General features: G+C 60.9%; 7 protein-coding genes across 7 annotated transcripts in view; 4 read left to right on the forward strand and 3 right to left on the reverse strand.

Annotated features, from left to right (window-relative positions):
- The window catches only part of P884DRAFT_296066 (RNA polymerase, subunit omega/K/RPB6), a gene marked incomplete at both ends in the record, with an annotated part of 905 nt that extends 331 nt beyond the window's left edge, over positions 1-574 (reverse strand). Inside the window, 2 exons of the mRNA XM_069444385.1 lie at positions 119-412; positions 537-574. Of these exons, the coding sequence (XP_069301981.1) occupies positions 119-412; positions 537-574 (332 nt within the window). The remainder of the gene's footprint in view (positions 1-118; positions 413-536) is intronic.
- Positions 575-1,970: 1,396 nt separating this feature from the next.
- On the forward strand, positions 1,971-2,938 carry P884DRAFT_253913 (uncharacterized protein). The gene has a single exon (XM_069440844.1). It carries the CDS (start codon positions 1,994-1,996, stop codon positions 2,669-2,671), a length of 678 nt encoding a protein of 225 aa, XP_069301982.1. The 5' UTR covers positions 1,971-1,993; the 3' UTR covers positions 2,672-2,938.
- A 968-nt stretch (positions 2,939-3,906) lies between these two features.
- Positions 3,907-6,144, reverse strand: P884DRAFT_266206 (uncharacterized protein; the record flags this gene model as incomplete). The annotated part of the gene is made up of 1 exon (XM_069442013.1): positions 3,907-6,144. One exon carries the CDS (start codon positions 6,142-6,144, stop codon positions 3,907-3,909), a length of 2,238 nt encoding a protein of 745 aa, XP_069301983.1.
- A 493-nt stretch (positions 6,145-6,637) lies between these two features.
- P884DRAFT_296069 (uncharacterized protein) lies at positions 6,638-7,212 on the forward strand (the record flags this gene model as incomplete). Its single annotated transcript, XM_069444386.1, has 3 exons — positions 6,638-6,651; positions 6,730-7,023; positions 7,092-7,212. The coding sequence occupies 3 exons, from the start codon at positions 6,638-6,640 to the stop codon at positions 7,210-7,212; spliced, it is 429 nt and encodes a 142-aa protein (XP_069301984.1).
- A 656-nt stretch (positions 7,213-7,868) lies between these two features.
- On the forward strand, positions 7,869-9,089 carry P884DRAFT_326449 (Isoprenylcysteine carboxyl methyltransferase family-domain-containing protein; the record flags this gene model as incomplete). The annotated part of the gene is made up of 2 exons (XM_069445475.1): positions 7,869-7,950; positions 8,012-9,089. Exons 1-2 carry the CDS (start codon positions 7,910-7,912, stop codon positions 9,087-9,089), a joined length of 1,119 nt encoding a protein of 372 aa, XP_069301985.1. The 5' UTR covers positions 7,869-7,909.
- Positions 9,090-9,572: 483 nt separating this feature from the next.
- P884DRAFT_274260 (MBOAT, membrane-bound O-acyltransferase family-domain-containing protein) lies at positions 9,573-11,651 on the reverse strand (the record flags this gene model as incomplete). The annotated part of the gene is made up of 5 exons (XM_069442698.1): positions 9,573-9,811; positions 9,892-10,080; positions 10,165-10,987; positions 11,173-11,213; positions 11,288-11,651. 5 exons carry the CDS (start codon positions 11,649-11,651, stop codon positions 9,573-9,575), a joined length of 1,656 nt encoding a protein of 551 aa, XP_069301986.1.
- Positions 11,652-13,257: 1,606 nt separating this feature from the next.
- On the forward strand, positions 13,258-15,919 carry P884DRAFT_326451 (WD40-repeat-containing domain protein). Its single transcript, XM_069445476.1, has 3 exons — positions 13,258-13,609; positions 13,784-13,899; positions 13,973-15,919. The coding sequence occupies exons 1-3, from the start codon at positions 13,510-13,512 to the stop codon at positions 15,815-15,817; spliced, it is 2,061 nt and encodes a 686-aa protein (XP_069301987.1). The 5' UTR covers positions 13,258-13,509; the 3' UTR covers positions 15,818-15,919.
- Positions 15,920-15,987: the final 68 nt, after the last annotated feature.

The raw sequence follows: 15,987 nt of genomic DNA on the forward strand, positions 1-15,987 counted from the left end.
CCCCGAAAAAAAAAAAAAAACCCAACCCCTCCTCTCTTTTCTCTTCCAGATAACCGCCGCGTGGGTAGGTGGATGGGTGGGTGGGTAGGTAGGTAGGTAGGTTGTGGTTGAGACCGACCTGATCTGCAGGGCCCTGGTGCCCAGGATGCGCGCCTTCTCGTACTTGGTCATGAAGGGGGTGGTGGTGCGCTGGTCGTTGGGGATCTTCTTGTCCTTGTGCGACTTGTCGCTGCCCTTGCCGACGTTGGCGGTCGCGTTGGGGTCGCCCGACGCGATGACGTGGTCCGCGTCCTGGTGCTCGCCGTCCCGCTCGGCCGCCCGCGCCGCCTCGTCGTCCTCGTCGGCCGGCTCCGGCTCCGGCTCCGGCTCGTAGTACTCGTCCGGGTCCTCGTCGAAGGCGGGCTCGTCGTTGCTGTCGTTCGCGACCTGGGTTAGAGGGAGAAACCGAAAAAAAAAATGACCCTTTCTTTTTTTTTCCTTCCCGGAATCGCGGAGAGGGAGTGCGATGACGGAGAACTGGGAAGCGGGAAGCTTACAGAGGCTCGCGATCGTCGTCAGCGCCGTAGTCAGACATTGTCGTGTTATTTAGTCGCGAAGAGAATCGACCGGACTGGAGAGGCGGGGATGGGAAGTGGCAGCAGTGGGCAGCGGTGATAATGTGGGAGGAGGGGCGCTTTGTTGATAGAAAGGAGCCGCTGCGGTTTGGGCGGATGGCTGACCCGCCGGGGGGGAGAACAGTGAAAAATTTGAGTGGGGCACTCCATCGGAACCAGGCTGAAGGTCAGCCCTGCAGGCTTGCGAGGTACTGTAATCCGTACATACATACAAGTAACTAACTGGGTAACTAGCTTCCCCGGTAACGTATTACACAGTGGTTCTCGAACGTGCACCCACAAAAAAAAGTTTGGAGAAATCAAGCTCCAACTTTCTCCGATCTGCAAGTGCAACGAACTTACCCCCATTACTCCTCCTCCTCCTCCTCCGCCTTCGATACTCTGGCCGAAGCTCCCCTCCGGCCGGAGCCATGAAGCGGAAAGCCGCAATTGAAGACGGAGGGCCGTCGGGTCCGTCGGGTCGGTCCAAGCGGCAGCAGATTCAATCGCCGCAAGCAACTGATACGGAAGAGCTCGCCCTAGCTCTGCCATTTCGATCTACCTCCGGCTCGACAACATGCACCCCCTCCGACGACAGCAGCAACAAGAGCAATGGCAACAATAACAACGACGGAAAGCCCGACAGTGGCGATGACGAGATCGATAGCGGCCATAGCGGCCATAGCGGCCATACCAACCCCTCGTCCCCTCCCGAGACAACTACAGACCACCACCACCCCCTCACACCCACGGCCACGGCCACGGCCACGGCCACGTCCGTCCCCGACGGAGGAGGACCCACGCCCTCCCGCCGCGCCGGGCGCAAGTTCCCCTCGGACCTCAAGACCATCAAGTGCACCTACCCGAACTGCCCCAAGACGTTCAACCGGCCGGCCCGGCTGGCCGCCCACCTGCGCTCGCACACCAACGACCGCCCGCACAGGTGCCCGTACGAGGGCTGCGACAAGACGTACCTCGAGGAGAAGCACCTGGCGCAGCACATCAAGGGCTCGCACACGCACGAGAAGAAGTACGCCTGCGCCGAGCCCGGCTGCGGCAAGGCCTTCGTCACCGCCACCCGCCTGCGCCGCCACGCCGCCGTCCACGAGGGCGCCGAGCGCTTCCGCTGCCGCGGCTACGACGGCTGCAGCCTGAGCTTCCGCAAGCACCAGACGCTGCAGCGCCACGTCCGCGTCGCCCACCTCGGCCTGGCCGCCTTCGTCTGCGCCGCCGAGGAGGGCTGCCGCGCCGGCTTCGACACGGCCGGCGCCCTGCGCCGCCACGTCGAGCGGGAGCACGGCGAGGTGCGCTTCTGGTGCGAGGAGTGCGCCGGCGACGGCGACGGCGACGGCGACGGGCGCAGGGTCGGCTTCCGCACCCTGCCGCAGCTGCAGGCCCACATGCGCAAGGAGCACGTCGACTGCCTCTTCTGCGACGTCCGCTGCGGGAGCCAGGCCGACCTCGAGAGGCACGTGGACATGTACCACTCCGGCACCACGGTCGAGGACCGGAAGACGGTCGGCTGCACCTGGGAAGGCTGCGGCAAGAAGTTCACCAGGGTCTCGAACCTCAACACCCACATCCGGACCGCGCACGAGGGCCTGCGCTTCGTCTGCGGCCAGGTCGACACGTACCAGACCGACGACATTGCCGACTGGAACTGGAGGGAGGAAGGCTGCGGCCAGACCTTCGTCAGCAAGCTGAAGCTGGAGGAGCACGTGCGCTACGTGCACCTGGGAAGGAAACGGCCGCCGAACCAGTACACGGTCAAGTCGGCGCGGCCGGCCGAGGAGGACGAGATGTCGGCCGCCGTGCCGACCCGGACCATCCCCTGCTCCGTCCAGGGCTGCGGTGCCAAATTCGTCCGGCATGCCGATCTCGACAAGCACTTGCAGAAGAACCACCCGATCTCGCGAGAGGACGTCATCGATCCGCGCTTGCAGGAGCCCGACGGCAACGGAGAGCACTTCTGGATCGAGTCCGCCATTCCTGCCGCAGAGGAGCCGAGCTTCGACTCGGATTGGGCCGAGATGCGGCGGCTGATCGACTTGGACGCGCTGGTGGATGCGAAGGAATGAATAAATATTATAACCAAATAAGACAGAGAAAACTGCTTTTTCTGGGACGCATGGCCATGCACGAGCGAGTATAGATACCCTTTTCCCTTTTTTTCTTTTTCTATTTCTCTTTTCTTTCTTGTCGTTGCTACGCGTGTATATGAATTAGTGTGGGCAAAAATGGCGGGACAAAGTACGACCACCGGGATGGGGCGGACGACAGACAGACTTAGATGGTATGCTTGAGTTACGCGACGCATAACTGTACAAAACGAGGCAGAACAACGACAATTCGTGTGCTCTCCCTCTCTCTCTCTTGTTCCAGAGGCAAAACATGTACATACATGCTCATGGTACCTTAGAAGTCCCCTTCTTCCGCCGCTCAGGCGCGTCCTCCAAAGGCACCCAGCCCCAGGGACCACCTAGGTCCCTTCGCGGCAGCGGATCACCCGGAGCATGGCGGATGCGGCTCGGCGCGCCGTTTTGTGCTTCCCTAGTGGCGTCTTCTGGCGACTTTCAACCCTGTTGGGCATATCCAACTGTTAATTGGGATGATAGGTAAAGCGTGTTCTGACTGCAACTGCAACAGCAAGCAGCAACAATAAGGGGATACAACCGCGCCACGTCAGAAGGAGTAGCTGGAGCTGAGACTAACGGTGCTCTTTTTTTTTTTTTTTTTTTTTTTTTTTTTTTTTTTTTTTTTTTTTTCTTTTTTTTTTCTGAGTATCACCATTCATCGGTGGGCCACGAGGAAGGAAATCTCGTCTTATTCTGAACCGCGGCGTGGATAAGACAGGCGGCATCACAGCGGGTTGTCTAATCATTATATAGTAGTGCATGTAGCGTTCTCACATCATATTGATACTGTTACGGCTTCCTCCGTCATGTCATGACACCGAAGAGAAAGGCACCAACAGGCAAGGGACACGACTCCGGCCCCGCGTGGTAGTCTCGCGGGACAGGTAAACGGACACCCGACAAGTGGACTTGATCCTCTGGCGCAGCCCGTAGGTGTGACCGTCTCCCTCAGTGATACCAGCACCCGGACAGACCGCACACACGCGCACACACACACACACGTGTACGGGGGCGCGCTGCCGACGATCCAGCTGGACCACTGTGCCCAGCACAGCGCAGCAAGGAGCGCGGCGCGCGGAGAGACTGGCGGTCTCTCCCCCCCCCTTTTTTTTTCTAACCTTCCCTCCACGCTCCATCCGGATCCCGGTCCAGGATCGTGCGTGCCGCTCTCGATCCATTCACAGCCTGCTCTCCCTCCCTTCCTTCACGATCGCCCCGCTCATCATGAACGGCTCCTCTCCCCCCCGCCCTTGCCGGGCGTGCGGGACGATTCCTCTGCCGAACAGGACGGCCTCCCGGCCGCCCTTGGTCCCCCACCAGGCGGCGGCGACGGCGGCGTGCTCGACGTCCATCTCGCCGCTGCCCAGCACCTCCCAGAAGCGCCGCTTGACCGCCTCCTTCAGCCTCTCGCCGACGACCTCGTGCACCGCCGCCGCCGCCAGGCCCAGCCACTCCTCGAAGATGTCCATGCGCAGGAAGGGCAGCGCGTCGATCAGCGTCAGCACGAGCGTGCTCTGCTCCGACGCCTCCTCTCCTTCCGCTCCTTGCTGCTGCCCGGCATCGCCCGAAGCGGAAGAAGAAGAAGAAGAGGAGGAGGAGGAGGAGGAGGAGGAGGAGGAGGACGCGGGGGGAGGAGCGGGCGGCAAAATGTCCCTGCCGGCGTCGCGGACGCGGTAGCGGACCATCTCCAGCAGGCACTCGCCCAGCTCGACCTGCTCCCACGAGACGGCGAAGGGGGGGCTGAGGATCTGCAGGATGGTGCGGAAGGCGAGGCGGAACTGGCGCGGCGAGATGCGGGCGGGGAAGGAGGAGAACAGGGCGTCGGCGTAGAAGGGCACGACGCGGGTGGTCAGGGGCGCGTTGTGCGGGCACGAGAGGACGGCCAGGACGGCGCTGTGGGCTGCTTCGAAGAGGGGCACTAGCGCAGACGGGGCGGAGGAGGAAGAGGAAGAAGAAGAAGGAGAAAAGAGAGATGGCGGGGTGGTGAGGTAGGGTGTCGCGGGGGCGATTATGAGGGCTTCGCAGTCCTGTGGCGGGAGGTTCAGGGGGAGGTGCTCGGCCGTGTTGAGGTAGAAGAGGTCGAGGGTGCGGTGTAGGGGGTGTGGGGGGATGCCGGATGCGGATGACGGAGGCAGGACGGAGCGGAGGAAGGCGGCACAGGCGGGGCCGTAGCGGGACAGGATGTCGAGGGAGGTGAGGTAGGTGAAGGTGTAGACCTGGAAGGCGTCGCTGCCGTTGCGCGACGAGATGAAGTAGAGGTTGCGGAGGGCGTGGAGGGTCTTTGTGGCGACGGTGGGCTCGACGGTGTGGTGCTTGAGGCGGCGATCCAGGAGGCTGCGGGCGACGATGGAATGGAGGATGGCCACGGAGGCGTACATGATCCTCTTGAGGAACTGCCAGAGGGCAGGCCACGTGGTCCGCAGCGTCTCCTGGGTGAGGAAGATGGTCTCCTCGGAGGCGTCGAGCTCGCAGAGCTTGTTGGCCTGCCAGTACCGCAGCAATCCGGAGGTGAAGGCGACCAGGTCGTCCTGCAGCTGCAGCACGACGGCGGAGTCGCGCGCGTGCCGCACGGCGTAGGACAGCAGGGTGGAAAGGGGGCCCAGGCCGGCGACGAGCGGCCTCTGCTCGAGCTGCCTGAGATGTAGGAAGGAGGGCGAGGACTCGAGCCACATGAACTTGTCCTCGGCCTGGCGGACGTCCTGGTCGATGGACGTGAGCAAGACGCCATCCTGCAGGCCGTCTCCGCCGAGCATGGCGCGCAGCGCGATGGGCACGAGGGCGTCGCAGTCCAGGCCGGCGCGCGAGGACTCGGACAGCAGCGGGAAGGCGTAGTTGAGAGCCAGGGCGACGGGGCCGGACGGGGCGGGAGGTTCGGGCGCTCGGTTGCGAATGGCGAGGTTGGCGGCCGTGACGACGGCTCGCTCGACGGTGCCGCGCATGGAGCGGCTGAGGGAGCGCCGCTGGCCGCCCTCCATGCCCATCAGGACGCCGCTGAAGACGAGCAGGTGCTGCCACCGGCCCGACTGGTCGTCGGCGCCCTTGAGGACCGCGGCGGCCCAGGCATCGCTTCCCAGCCCTCCTCCACCGGTCCGGGCCGGTTGGATGTTATTGACGTTGTCGCGTTTGCTTTTGTTATTCTTGTATCTGCTTTGTTCCCTCTCGAGCTCGTTGCGGCGCACGTGGATGGCGGCGGTGTTGAAGATGCTGATGATGCGATAGCAGGTGCGCATGCCATCGCGGCGGCCCCATATTGCCGGGGCAATGAGGAGTTGCGAGGTGAGCAGCGAGAGATTCAAGGGATTCGAGAGATTGGTGAGCAGCAGGGCGGTCGACCCATAGATCTGTTCGGTGCGCTCATCGTCGTGCACGTCCTGGTACAGCTGCAGCACCGTGGTGAGGAGTCGGTCGATGGACATGGCGGCTGTTGTGGGTTATGGCGTCGACATCGGCATTGGCCATTGGAATTAAGATTCGGGTCCGGTTGTGCTTCCGGGTTACGGCAGTTGGCCTGCCCTGAAATACAGGTATTTAACTAAGTGGCGCGCGCCTGCCGGGTGTTGGTGGTTGTCGGTTTTGGGCGGGAAGCAACGTAGGTGCCGAGGCATATGCAGCTAGCCGGGGTTGCTGCAAGAGCGCGCAGTCGGTAGCCGAGCGGATCGACCGAGATTGGAGAATGGCTTGGCTCGCATGCGCAAGACTCGGAGATCGCGAAGCGACTACGGTACCTTAACGAATTAAGTCTTGTTAAGTAGTACGAGCATCATTTCAAATCAGCGTTTACAGGGACATTTTCTCTCTTCTTTCCTCCTTTTCAATTCTCTCCCCGTCCGGATTGTTTTAGATGAATTTTTTTTTTGTCAAGAGAGGCGCCTAACAACGAAACGCTCCCGCGCTCCGGTGATCGCAACCATGGAAGCGCCATCGTATGTTTCCATCGCATCTCCCCGCAGTTACGTCCCCGTGTCAAAGTTGTTGCTGATGCTGAGACGAGACGCACGCAGCCGCGTCCGGCGCGACATACCGGCCGACTACACGGTGCCTCCGTTTCCGTCGCTCTTCTGGCCGCCGCAGTCGGCCAAGATCATCCTCTACGAGCTCGACGAGATGTGGAAGTTCACCCTCTTCTGGACCTTGATCCTCTACGGCCTCTTCCATCTGGGCGCCGTCGGCGTGGCCATGCTGATGCAGGGCGGCAAGCGCATGTCCAGCTGGAAGTATCTCTGGCTAGTCCCCCTGGTCTACGCCCTCATTGCCGGCGCCGAGGCCCTAATTGCCGGCACCCTCGTGGGCTTGATGTGAGTGACCTCGAGCCTGTTAAGCTTTCTCCCCCCTTTTTGGCTGCATTGTGCTGATCATGTGATAGAGTGGGCGCGAGCTACCTCGTCGGCGGGTTCTACATGTCGACCTGGATCCCATTCGTCTGGGGCTGGGTCAACGTCCTCGTTCTCATTGTCTCTTCGTTTAGGATCCAGGGCGGTCTGTGACTGTCGACCTCCCGCTCCGTACTCCGTACAGCGTACGTACATGCTCTCCCGAGGGATTTGGAACAACCGTTCTGTGTATGAACGGCTCGTGAATTGGATGGTTGCCATCCGTGCCAATCGCTCGAAGCAAGGGGTCACAGGACGGCGCAAGCAAACACTCCGTTCCAAGCCACCCTCTCCAATGCCTGTGCCCATTTTGGGGCCCGCGTGTTTGGGTTGCAGGGGCCCTGCCCCCGCGTGCTGTGGGGTACTAGTGTAACTACTGTACACTACGGATTAGTTAGTTCTGTGCCGCGCTCCACTAGCGGCTGCTGCTGTGTGGGACCACGTCAACTGGCACGTCCCGCTACACTAAGTGATAATGAGCTCTGGGATTGGCTGCGTTTCGCAAACGACGAAAACGACGAAAACGACTTGTGGCCGAGCTGAGTTTGGCCTTGCACCTTCAAGGGGGGAACCGAAAAGAAAGACAAAACAGCAAGAGCCCGGCCCAGGCTGCCCCTCCAAGGACGCTTCATCCGGCACAATACTTAGGGAACAATTCTAGGGACGGACCAATCGGCATGAGATCAGCGTAACGGAGAGGCGCGGCCGAGTCTCTGTCGCGCCGGCGAAACGAAACGAACCCCCCCCCCCCCCGGGCAGCGCTGTCGACATCATCACTCTGCCCCTTCAGCCACCACAACCCATCTCGACGATGAACGACGCCTCTCGTCCGCTGCCGTGGTCGCCAGATAGGTAAGCTCAATTGAGAGAGACCTGCAGACCCTCGTTTCCCACCTGCCTTTCCCACCCGCAGCCGAAGCGGCGTCCGCATTCCATTGTGGCAGACACGGCGACTCCAACATTCGACCATCACGGCGCCATTGACGAGCAGTCCCCGCCCCGGGCTACTGACGACTCCCATACCATGTGTTACCGCTATTCCCGCCGCCGCCTTCCCTCTTCCTCGTCGACCAACAGCAACATCACCGCACCAAACCGCGCCTCGCTCGAATTTGACCGCGTCGTCGTGCACAATGTCTCAGATACCGAGCACTAAGAGCCCGCCCGGCGCTGACAAGCCATCCTCCCACAGATTCTCTCGCTACCAACGAGGAGAACATGGCGACGCCGACGCCGACGCCGACGCTGCCATCCTCCCCTACCTCCGCCACCAACCAAAGTCCCTCTCGGGCATCGCGGCCCGCTCCTTCTGCCTGGGCATCGCGTTCGCCGTGGGCGTGACGGGGACCGTCGCGATCCTCGTCCTCACCGCCTCGCCTCTCTGGCGCCTCCCCTTCTTCCTCGCCGCCCTCGCCCTCTTCCACTTCCTCGAGTTCTGGACCACGGCCGCCTACAACACCCGCGCCGCCGACGTCCACTCCTTCCTGCTCACCTCCAACTGGCCCGCCTACGCAATCGCCCACTCCTTCGCCTCCCTCGAGTGCCTGCTCACCAGCCTGCTCTGGCCCCCCGGCAGCGGTGGCGGCGGCGGCGGCGGCGGCGTCCTCGCCTGGCGCGGAGCCGTCCCGCTGGTGGGCGCGGGGCTGGCGCTGGTCGTGCTGGGCCAGGCGGTGCGCAGCGTGGCCATGATCCACGCCGGGCAGAGCTTCAACCACGTGGTGCAGTACCGGCGCCGCTCCGGGCACGTGCTGGTGACGACCGGGGTCTACGGCCTGCTGCGCCACCCGAGCTACTTTGGCTTCTTCTGGTGGGCGCTGGGCACCCAGATTGTCATGGGGAACCTGCTGAGCTTGGTCGGGTACACGGTTGTGCTGTGGAAGTTCTTCAGCAGCCGCATCAGGATCGAGGAGGACTACCTCGTCGCCTTCTTCGGGCAAGAGTACGTCGAGTATCGGAAGAGGGTGCCCACCTGGATTCCATTTGTTCCCTAGGCCCTTTTTTTTCCCTCCGTTGAGGAATGAGGCGAAGATTGTGTTATAATTACAGACGAAGGAGGTAGGAAATAGGACGAGGTCATGAGTTGAGTTAAGGGAAAGGGAAGAATCTGGTATTTGCTAGATTATATACCGGCATCTCCCGCTAACCAATCCGCGGGCCGTCGTGAACCTGTCCAAACAGGGGCTAGGCAACCAACCTCCTTCCCTCTTCCCCATCTATAGTGGCGCCGTTTCCGTAGTCGTGACCGATTGACCAAGAGTAACAAACAAGGCCAAAAGAGGAGAGGAGAGGGGGAAAAGGCAAAAGGAACGAAGGAACTGAATAAAGAGTAGAAGAAATCAATTGACAAGAAGGACCATCTGTTTTGTGACTCGGTGTGACTTTGTGGGATCGCACAATGGCCGTACCCATTTCCAAACCGAGACGGAAGCCACCGAGCGCCCAGACCCCTCCGGATTACAGAGAAGATGAAATGATCAAGCCGCCACGGGACAGGTGGCCCCATGCGCCGCCGGCGGTATCTTGCTGACGCTGCCGTACTTGGCCTGCCAGGCGTAAAAGTACATGAGGGCGGCGAAGGGCTGCCCGAAGATGGTGAAGGAGACCCAGAAGATGACGTTTCCCAGCAGGCGGCCGTTCGCCGACTTGAGCCGCTCGAGGCGGGCCGTCAGCATGATGAGCGGGAGCTGGAGGAACATGCCCAGGAAGGCGACGCCTAACCGCACGCGCGCGCGCACAGCGTTAGTTTTGTTTCGTCTCCCCCCTTTTCCGGGGATGGGAGAGGGGAGAACGTACCGATGAGGTTGTGGGTGGGTACGCCGACCAACAGCTCATGAAGGATGGCGGAGAGGAAGAAGACGGTGGTGCTGGACATGAACTGGCTCCAGCCGCGCGAGCGCATGGGCGAGTAGACGTGGCGGTGGAAGTACTGGTAAACGGGTTTGTTCCACGTGCGCCAGTACGTCCCGAGGCTCTCGCTGTTCCCTGTTTTGCGATTGATTGGCTTGTCAGGAGATATATATCACGAAAAGAAAAGAAGAGAAATGAAGGGAAAGGGGACAAACTTACACCAAGCCTCGTAAAATTCGCGGTCTCCGAAGCGCATCACCTCGGCGAGCGCGTTGAGGAAGGACTGGAACAGGGCAAAGAAGCCGGCCAGCCAAATGACGAGCGAGATGGTGGATAGCTTCAGCAGCCTCTCGAGGATGGACATGTAGTCGAGGGTGGCGATCTTGTCGAGCGAGTTGCGCAGGACGGGGGTGGCGTACTGGGCGCTTGCGAACCAGATGAAGGCGCTCAGGCAGGCCACCTCGCCCACCCGCTTGGCCACGAAGACCCAGCGGATCCGGTCGGTGCGCGGGTAGGCCGGCTGGTAGACCAGCGTGGGCGCCCACCAGAAGTAGGCCAGGTTGGAGAAGGTGATGTTGGCCGGGTAGGGACACTGGGCGTAGATGTCGGGCAGGGCGTCGAGCTCGCCTTGGGCCGGGTGCAGGAAGGTGTGGCGGAGGTCGCGGTTGGTGAGGGCGTACGAGGCCGTCTTGAGCCAGACGATGATGGCGTGCAGCTCGGACAGGGTGCCGATCAGGGGGTGGTGGATGTAGTAGTAGACCACGTACGAGGTGATGGCCAGGGCGGCCGAGACGTTGATGGTGTGAGCGATGCGGATGATCCTCCAGGTACGCAGGAACCGCCTGGACTCGTCCTCGGTCGGGCTGCTGCTCCCGTCCCGTTTCTGGCACTTGGCTCGCGAGCGGCGGGCGTTGGCGGCCGCGACCAGCTCGATGAGGTAGGCGATCATGAGGTGACAAGGGATGAGAACATAGAGCGCCAGCCCCAGCCGGACGTCGTTGGGATGGAAATCATGGCATCTGATGCAGATCAGGACGCCGTACTGCGCCCGTCAGCCTTCGCCCGTAGCCTACTCCGCTTGCCCAGCCAAGCCTGGCCCGGACCTGGGGTCTATAAGGTTTTTTTTTTTTTTTTTTTTTTTTTTTTTTTTTTTTTTTTTTTTTTTTTTTTGTGGGGGGTGGGGGGAGGCGGGGTTGGTAGAGAGGAAGAATAAGAGCAGCAGCTAACCTTTTGGATATTTTCGATCACCAGGCGGAGATTGGCGGCCACTATTCGGTGTTTGTGAGCAAGAATTGTCCCGAGCTTCAAAGATGAGGATACCGGAGACACAGAGCACACTTACCCAACACGATCACCATGAGGTTACGGAACCCAATGAAGCTGGGGGTCTCGGTGGCATCGTGGCTGAGACACGAAGGCTTCGACTTTGAGTGGACGGCGTAGACATGGCGGTACTTGCTGCGGATCGGCCTGCGCGGGTTTGATGTGTCTGCGGAATCAAGCGCGGATGCATCCGCAAAGCCGTTGGTGATGCCGTTGGGCTGCGTGGTGGTTGTGATGGTATCGCGAGCGGCGGCGTGGGGGTCGCTAGGGTCCAGGGTTACAGGGGCTCCTGACCTGCGATTGACGGCCCGAGTGCTGGCGCCGTCTCGCGGTCCCTCGACGCCTGTCGCTTCAGCCACTGGTTTACTCGCATCAGCGTCCATTGAGGCGAGCATTGGCAGCAGCTATCGGCAATCTGTACAGGGATGCAGGTGATCGGAATGGTCGTCGGCCCGCGAGCATGATCTGAGAGCAAAAATTGAAGGAAAATGGCTACAGGTCGAGGTGCAGCAGATAATTCGCGTGCAGAGTACGGAGTCCTGCGTGCTTTTACACTAGCGAGGTAAGGCCGTTAAAGGTAGGTAGGCTCGGTACTCCGTACCTAGGTAAGGTATGCATGTATGTATGTAGTGTAACTATGTTCCATGGTATTTAAGTGTAACTAAGCCGGATGTAACGCAGCTCAGCCGCGGTGCCGCGGTGCCGAGGAGGGACCCGCTCCCAGACCAAGTCCCTACTAACTAGCGGTCTAGGCACCCAAGGACAAAACTTTGATCTTGAAGCGCGAATTCGTCATTCGCAGCTGCATTGCGCGTTGCTGGCGTGCAATTCCTCGCAGCAGCTTCAGGCTATGCGACATCTGCTAGCGACACACTGCCATTTCTTGAATGGTGAGAAATGGCTCACCAATGTACGGAATGAATACTGCAAGTACCAACCAGATCGTAGTTCGCTGGGAAGTCGGCGGCGATTTGGGTTAGTTAGCCCGATTCACGGCGAGGACGGCCGATCCTAGGGCTGAGAGGTTTTGTCTCGCCGCCCAAGAAACGACCAGGCTTGGCCAAGCATCTGCCGGGACAAACTACTCCGTAATGCAAGTGCAAACAGAATACGGATTGCAGATTACAGATTACAGATTACACCATTCCATACTGCGTACTTCGTACTCCTTATATCGATGGACAAGAGATGAAATCAAGACAGAAGCGTTAATAAGACCCACGCACTGTCCTTGGCAATTGAAATTCGAGCATGGAACCTTTAATTCTTGGCCTTCATGACGAACAGGTACTTGCCGCCGTTTCCGATAAACGGCAAGAGAAAGGTGATAACCAGCCTGGGCAGGAGACGCTCCTGCACCAACAGTCGAGTTATCAGTAACTACCAGTACTGTTTCGATAACGACTGCTTATCCTAGGTACAGTACCTGATTGTTTCTAGGGACGAGAAGTGACTGTGCAATACTCGGCACCGATCACGCACAAAATAGGGCGTATGATTCGGCCAGCTGCACAGGATGTAAGGAAACAGAAGTACGAAGCACTTCGTGTTTCCATGTGCTATATCCATGTGCGAAGGGATCTATCTGTTTACCTAAGGTATGTACCTATGCATGTATATACATACACAGTAGAGGACTTGGAGAACAATGTGTTTTCTTTTCATCCGAAACTCCATAAACCACACAGGCAAACGAGTCTGAAATACTCCGTGAGAGGTCCTAAAGATAGCCAAGAGCAATGCATCAACATATTAGACATTGAGCGCGCGCAGACAGCAAGCAACCTGTAGGCTCATTTATCTTATATTCAGCACCTGCTAACTTCGACCACGGTTGGACTGCCGGAACCCGAACCCTCAGCTGCGAGCTGCTGATTCGCGCACGGGCCATTTTGGGCTACAGTTCAAGGCTGTTGTTCAATTGGAGCTCGTTGGATTCGCGGCCAAGTCGCGACTACTAGTACAGTACAAGACCAGGAGGGTTCGCGATCGAGGAAAAGGTGCCGGCCTGACAATCAAGAAGCCAAAACAAAAGAGCAGCGATTGACGGGTTAGCACAAATCTGTTGGCTGTGCCGCAATATATCGTTCCGCATCATCAACCGCATGACAACCATTAGCTATATATCCAGCGCGGGGCGTTTGCGATAGGGATTCATGCAGCGGAGGTGAAGAGTGAAAGCGTCAATCGCCATCCCGGCCTTGCACGGCCGATAGCTTCTTCTCCTTCCTCATCATCATCATGGCCCACGAGGGCAGGGACCACGGAGACCGGGGCTTTGGCTTCGGCGGCGGGGGTACCGGAGGACATGATGGGCCTCCGCCGCGAGTCAGAGGCAGACGTGAGTTGAACCATTTCCATTGCTACCTGCCCCCGTTTGCCGTCGTCGTCGTCGTCGCCGGCGCCGGCACCGGCACTCCCCTCGACGTGATGATGCACCTTCCTGCACCCACGCGACATAGCAAGGCGTCACGGATGATACAGGTGACAAGATGCTGACCATGCTCTCGGGAAGGCCCCGTCACGGACTACGGCGCTACCATCGTCCACTGGATGCGCCATCGCCAACCCCGATATAAGGGGTCGTTTGCGGGCGAGACCGAGAGACCGAGTATCAGCTACATTGTGGACGTGAGTTCTTTTTTTTTGTTATTATTCTCCCCTCTCCTCCTACAGAAAGTCGCGGTCGCTCACGCCCTTCCAGATGCTACCTCCCCACGCAAGGACAACGAGCGCCGCGGACTCGGTGCCGTCGCGTCACCTGCACTCCTCACTAAATAAGATCAAGCATCCCATAAACGTGGTGCGGTGGACTCCCGAGGGCAGGAGGCTGTTGACGGCCTCGAGCAGCGGAGAGTTTACCCTCTGGAACGGCACCGGCTTCAACTTCGAGACCATCATGCAGGCGCACGACTCGGCCATCCGTGCCCTGGCCTACTCTCACAGCGACGACTGGCTGGTGTCTGCCGACCACGACGGCATCATCAAGTACTGGCAGCCCAACTTCAACAACGTCGAGAGCATCCGCGGCCACACGGACCCCATCCGGGACCTCGCCTTTAGCCCCACCGATGTCAAGTTCGTCACAGCCTCGGACGACTCGACCCTGAGGATATTCGACTTCGCCGCCGGAGCAGCCGAGTCGACGCTCACGGGCCACGGCTGGGACGCCAAGAGCTGCGACTGGCACCCGACCAAGGGCCTCATCGTCTCGGGTTCCAAGGACCATCTGGTCAAGCTCTGGGATCCGCGGACGGGCCGGTGCCTGACGACCCTCCACGGCCACAAGAACACCATCACCAAGACCCTCTTCGAGCGGGTGCGCGGGCAGTGCCTGGCCACGTCGGCCCGCGACCAGACCGCCCGCGTCTTCGACCTCCGCATGATGCGCGACATCTGCCTCCTCCGCGGCCACGACAAGGACATCTCCACCCTGACCTGGCACCCCATCCACCCCAACCTCCTCAGCACCGGCGGCTCCGAGGGCTCCCTCTTCCACTACCTCCTCGACGAGCCCAACACCCCGCCGGGCCACTCCGCCTCCATCGCGCCCTACGACGCCGCCGACCCGGCCTCCGCCCCGGCCCAGACCATCTACCCGGCCCACCGGGTCCCCTACGCCCACGACTTCGCCATCTGGTCCCTCGACTGGCACCCGCTCGGCCACATCCTGGCGTCCGGCTCCAACGACCGCATCACGCGCTTCTGGGCCCGCGCCCGCCCGGGCGAGGCCGACAACTTCAACGACCGCTACCACATCGGCGAGGCCGCGGCCGAGGCCCAGGGCACCTGGGACCGCCGCGGCCACCGCCACATGCGGCAGGTCGAGGAGGAACAAGAGCTCGAAGACGAGATGGACGGCCTGGTCGACCAGAAGATGCCCATCAAGCAACCGCCCGGCAGCCTGCCGGGCCTCGGAACAGCATCATCATCATCAGCAGCAGCAGCAGCGGCGGCGGCGGCAGGAGCAATCCCCGGCCTACCCGGCCTGGTACCACCTCCTCTTCCACCACCACCCGCGGGGACGGTCATTCCCGGCATGGCCGGTTCCAACGGCAGCGGCAGCGGCAGCGGCAGCGGCAGCGGCAGCAGCGCCCCGCAGCTGCCCTTCCCACTCCCGCCGCCGCCTCCGCCGCCGGCCATCGCCAGCATGCTGGTCGGCGACGGCAAGAACCCGCCCGACTTCGCGGCCATCGCCGAGATGATGAAGAAGCACGGCATCGTCCCGCCCCCCCCGCCGCCTCCTCCTCCCGGCCGGGTCCTGCCGCCCGGTCTGATCCCGCCCCCGCCCCCGCCCCCCGGCTTCCCGCTGCCGCACGGCTTCCCCCCGCCCCCGCCGCATCTGGCGGGCGGTGCCGGTGCCGGTGCCGGTGCCGGTGCCGGAGGGGGCCAGCATGGGAGCGGGTCCGGAAACGGGAACGGGAATGGGAACGATGGTGGTGGTGGTGGTGGTGGTGGTGGGAGCGGCAGGAGAAGGGCGCCGCTGCCGAGCCAGGAGGAGAGCCTGCGGATGGAGCAGAGCAAGGGGAATTATACCCGGGTGAGATAGAGCCGGCGCGGGCGTGTTTCCTCGTCCTGAGGTCTCTCGGGGCGTGACCAAGAAATGTCGGAAAGGGTGGAATGGCACTGGGACTCCCCCTTCCTTCCCCCCCAAAAAGACGGACGAACTGAACACTCGAGTGCTGGTGGGAAGCTTCCTACGTGTGTGTGTGTGTGTGT

This window comes from Thermothelomyces heterothallicus (genome assembly GCF_042370625.1).
Source record: "Thermothelomyces heterothallicus CBS 202.75 unplaced genomic scaffold P884_scaffold_1, whole genome shotgun sequence".
Taxonomy (NCBI): domain Eukaryota; kingdom Fungi; phylum Ascomycota; class Sordariomycetes; order Sordariales; family Chaetomiaceae; genus Thermothelomyces; species Thermothelomyces heterothallicus.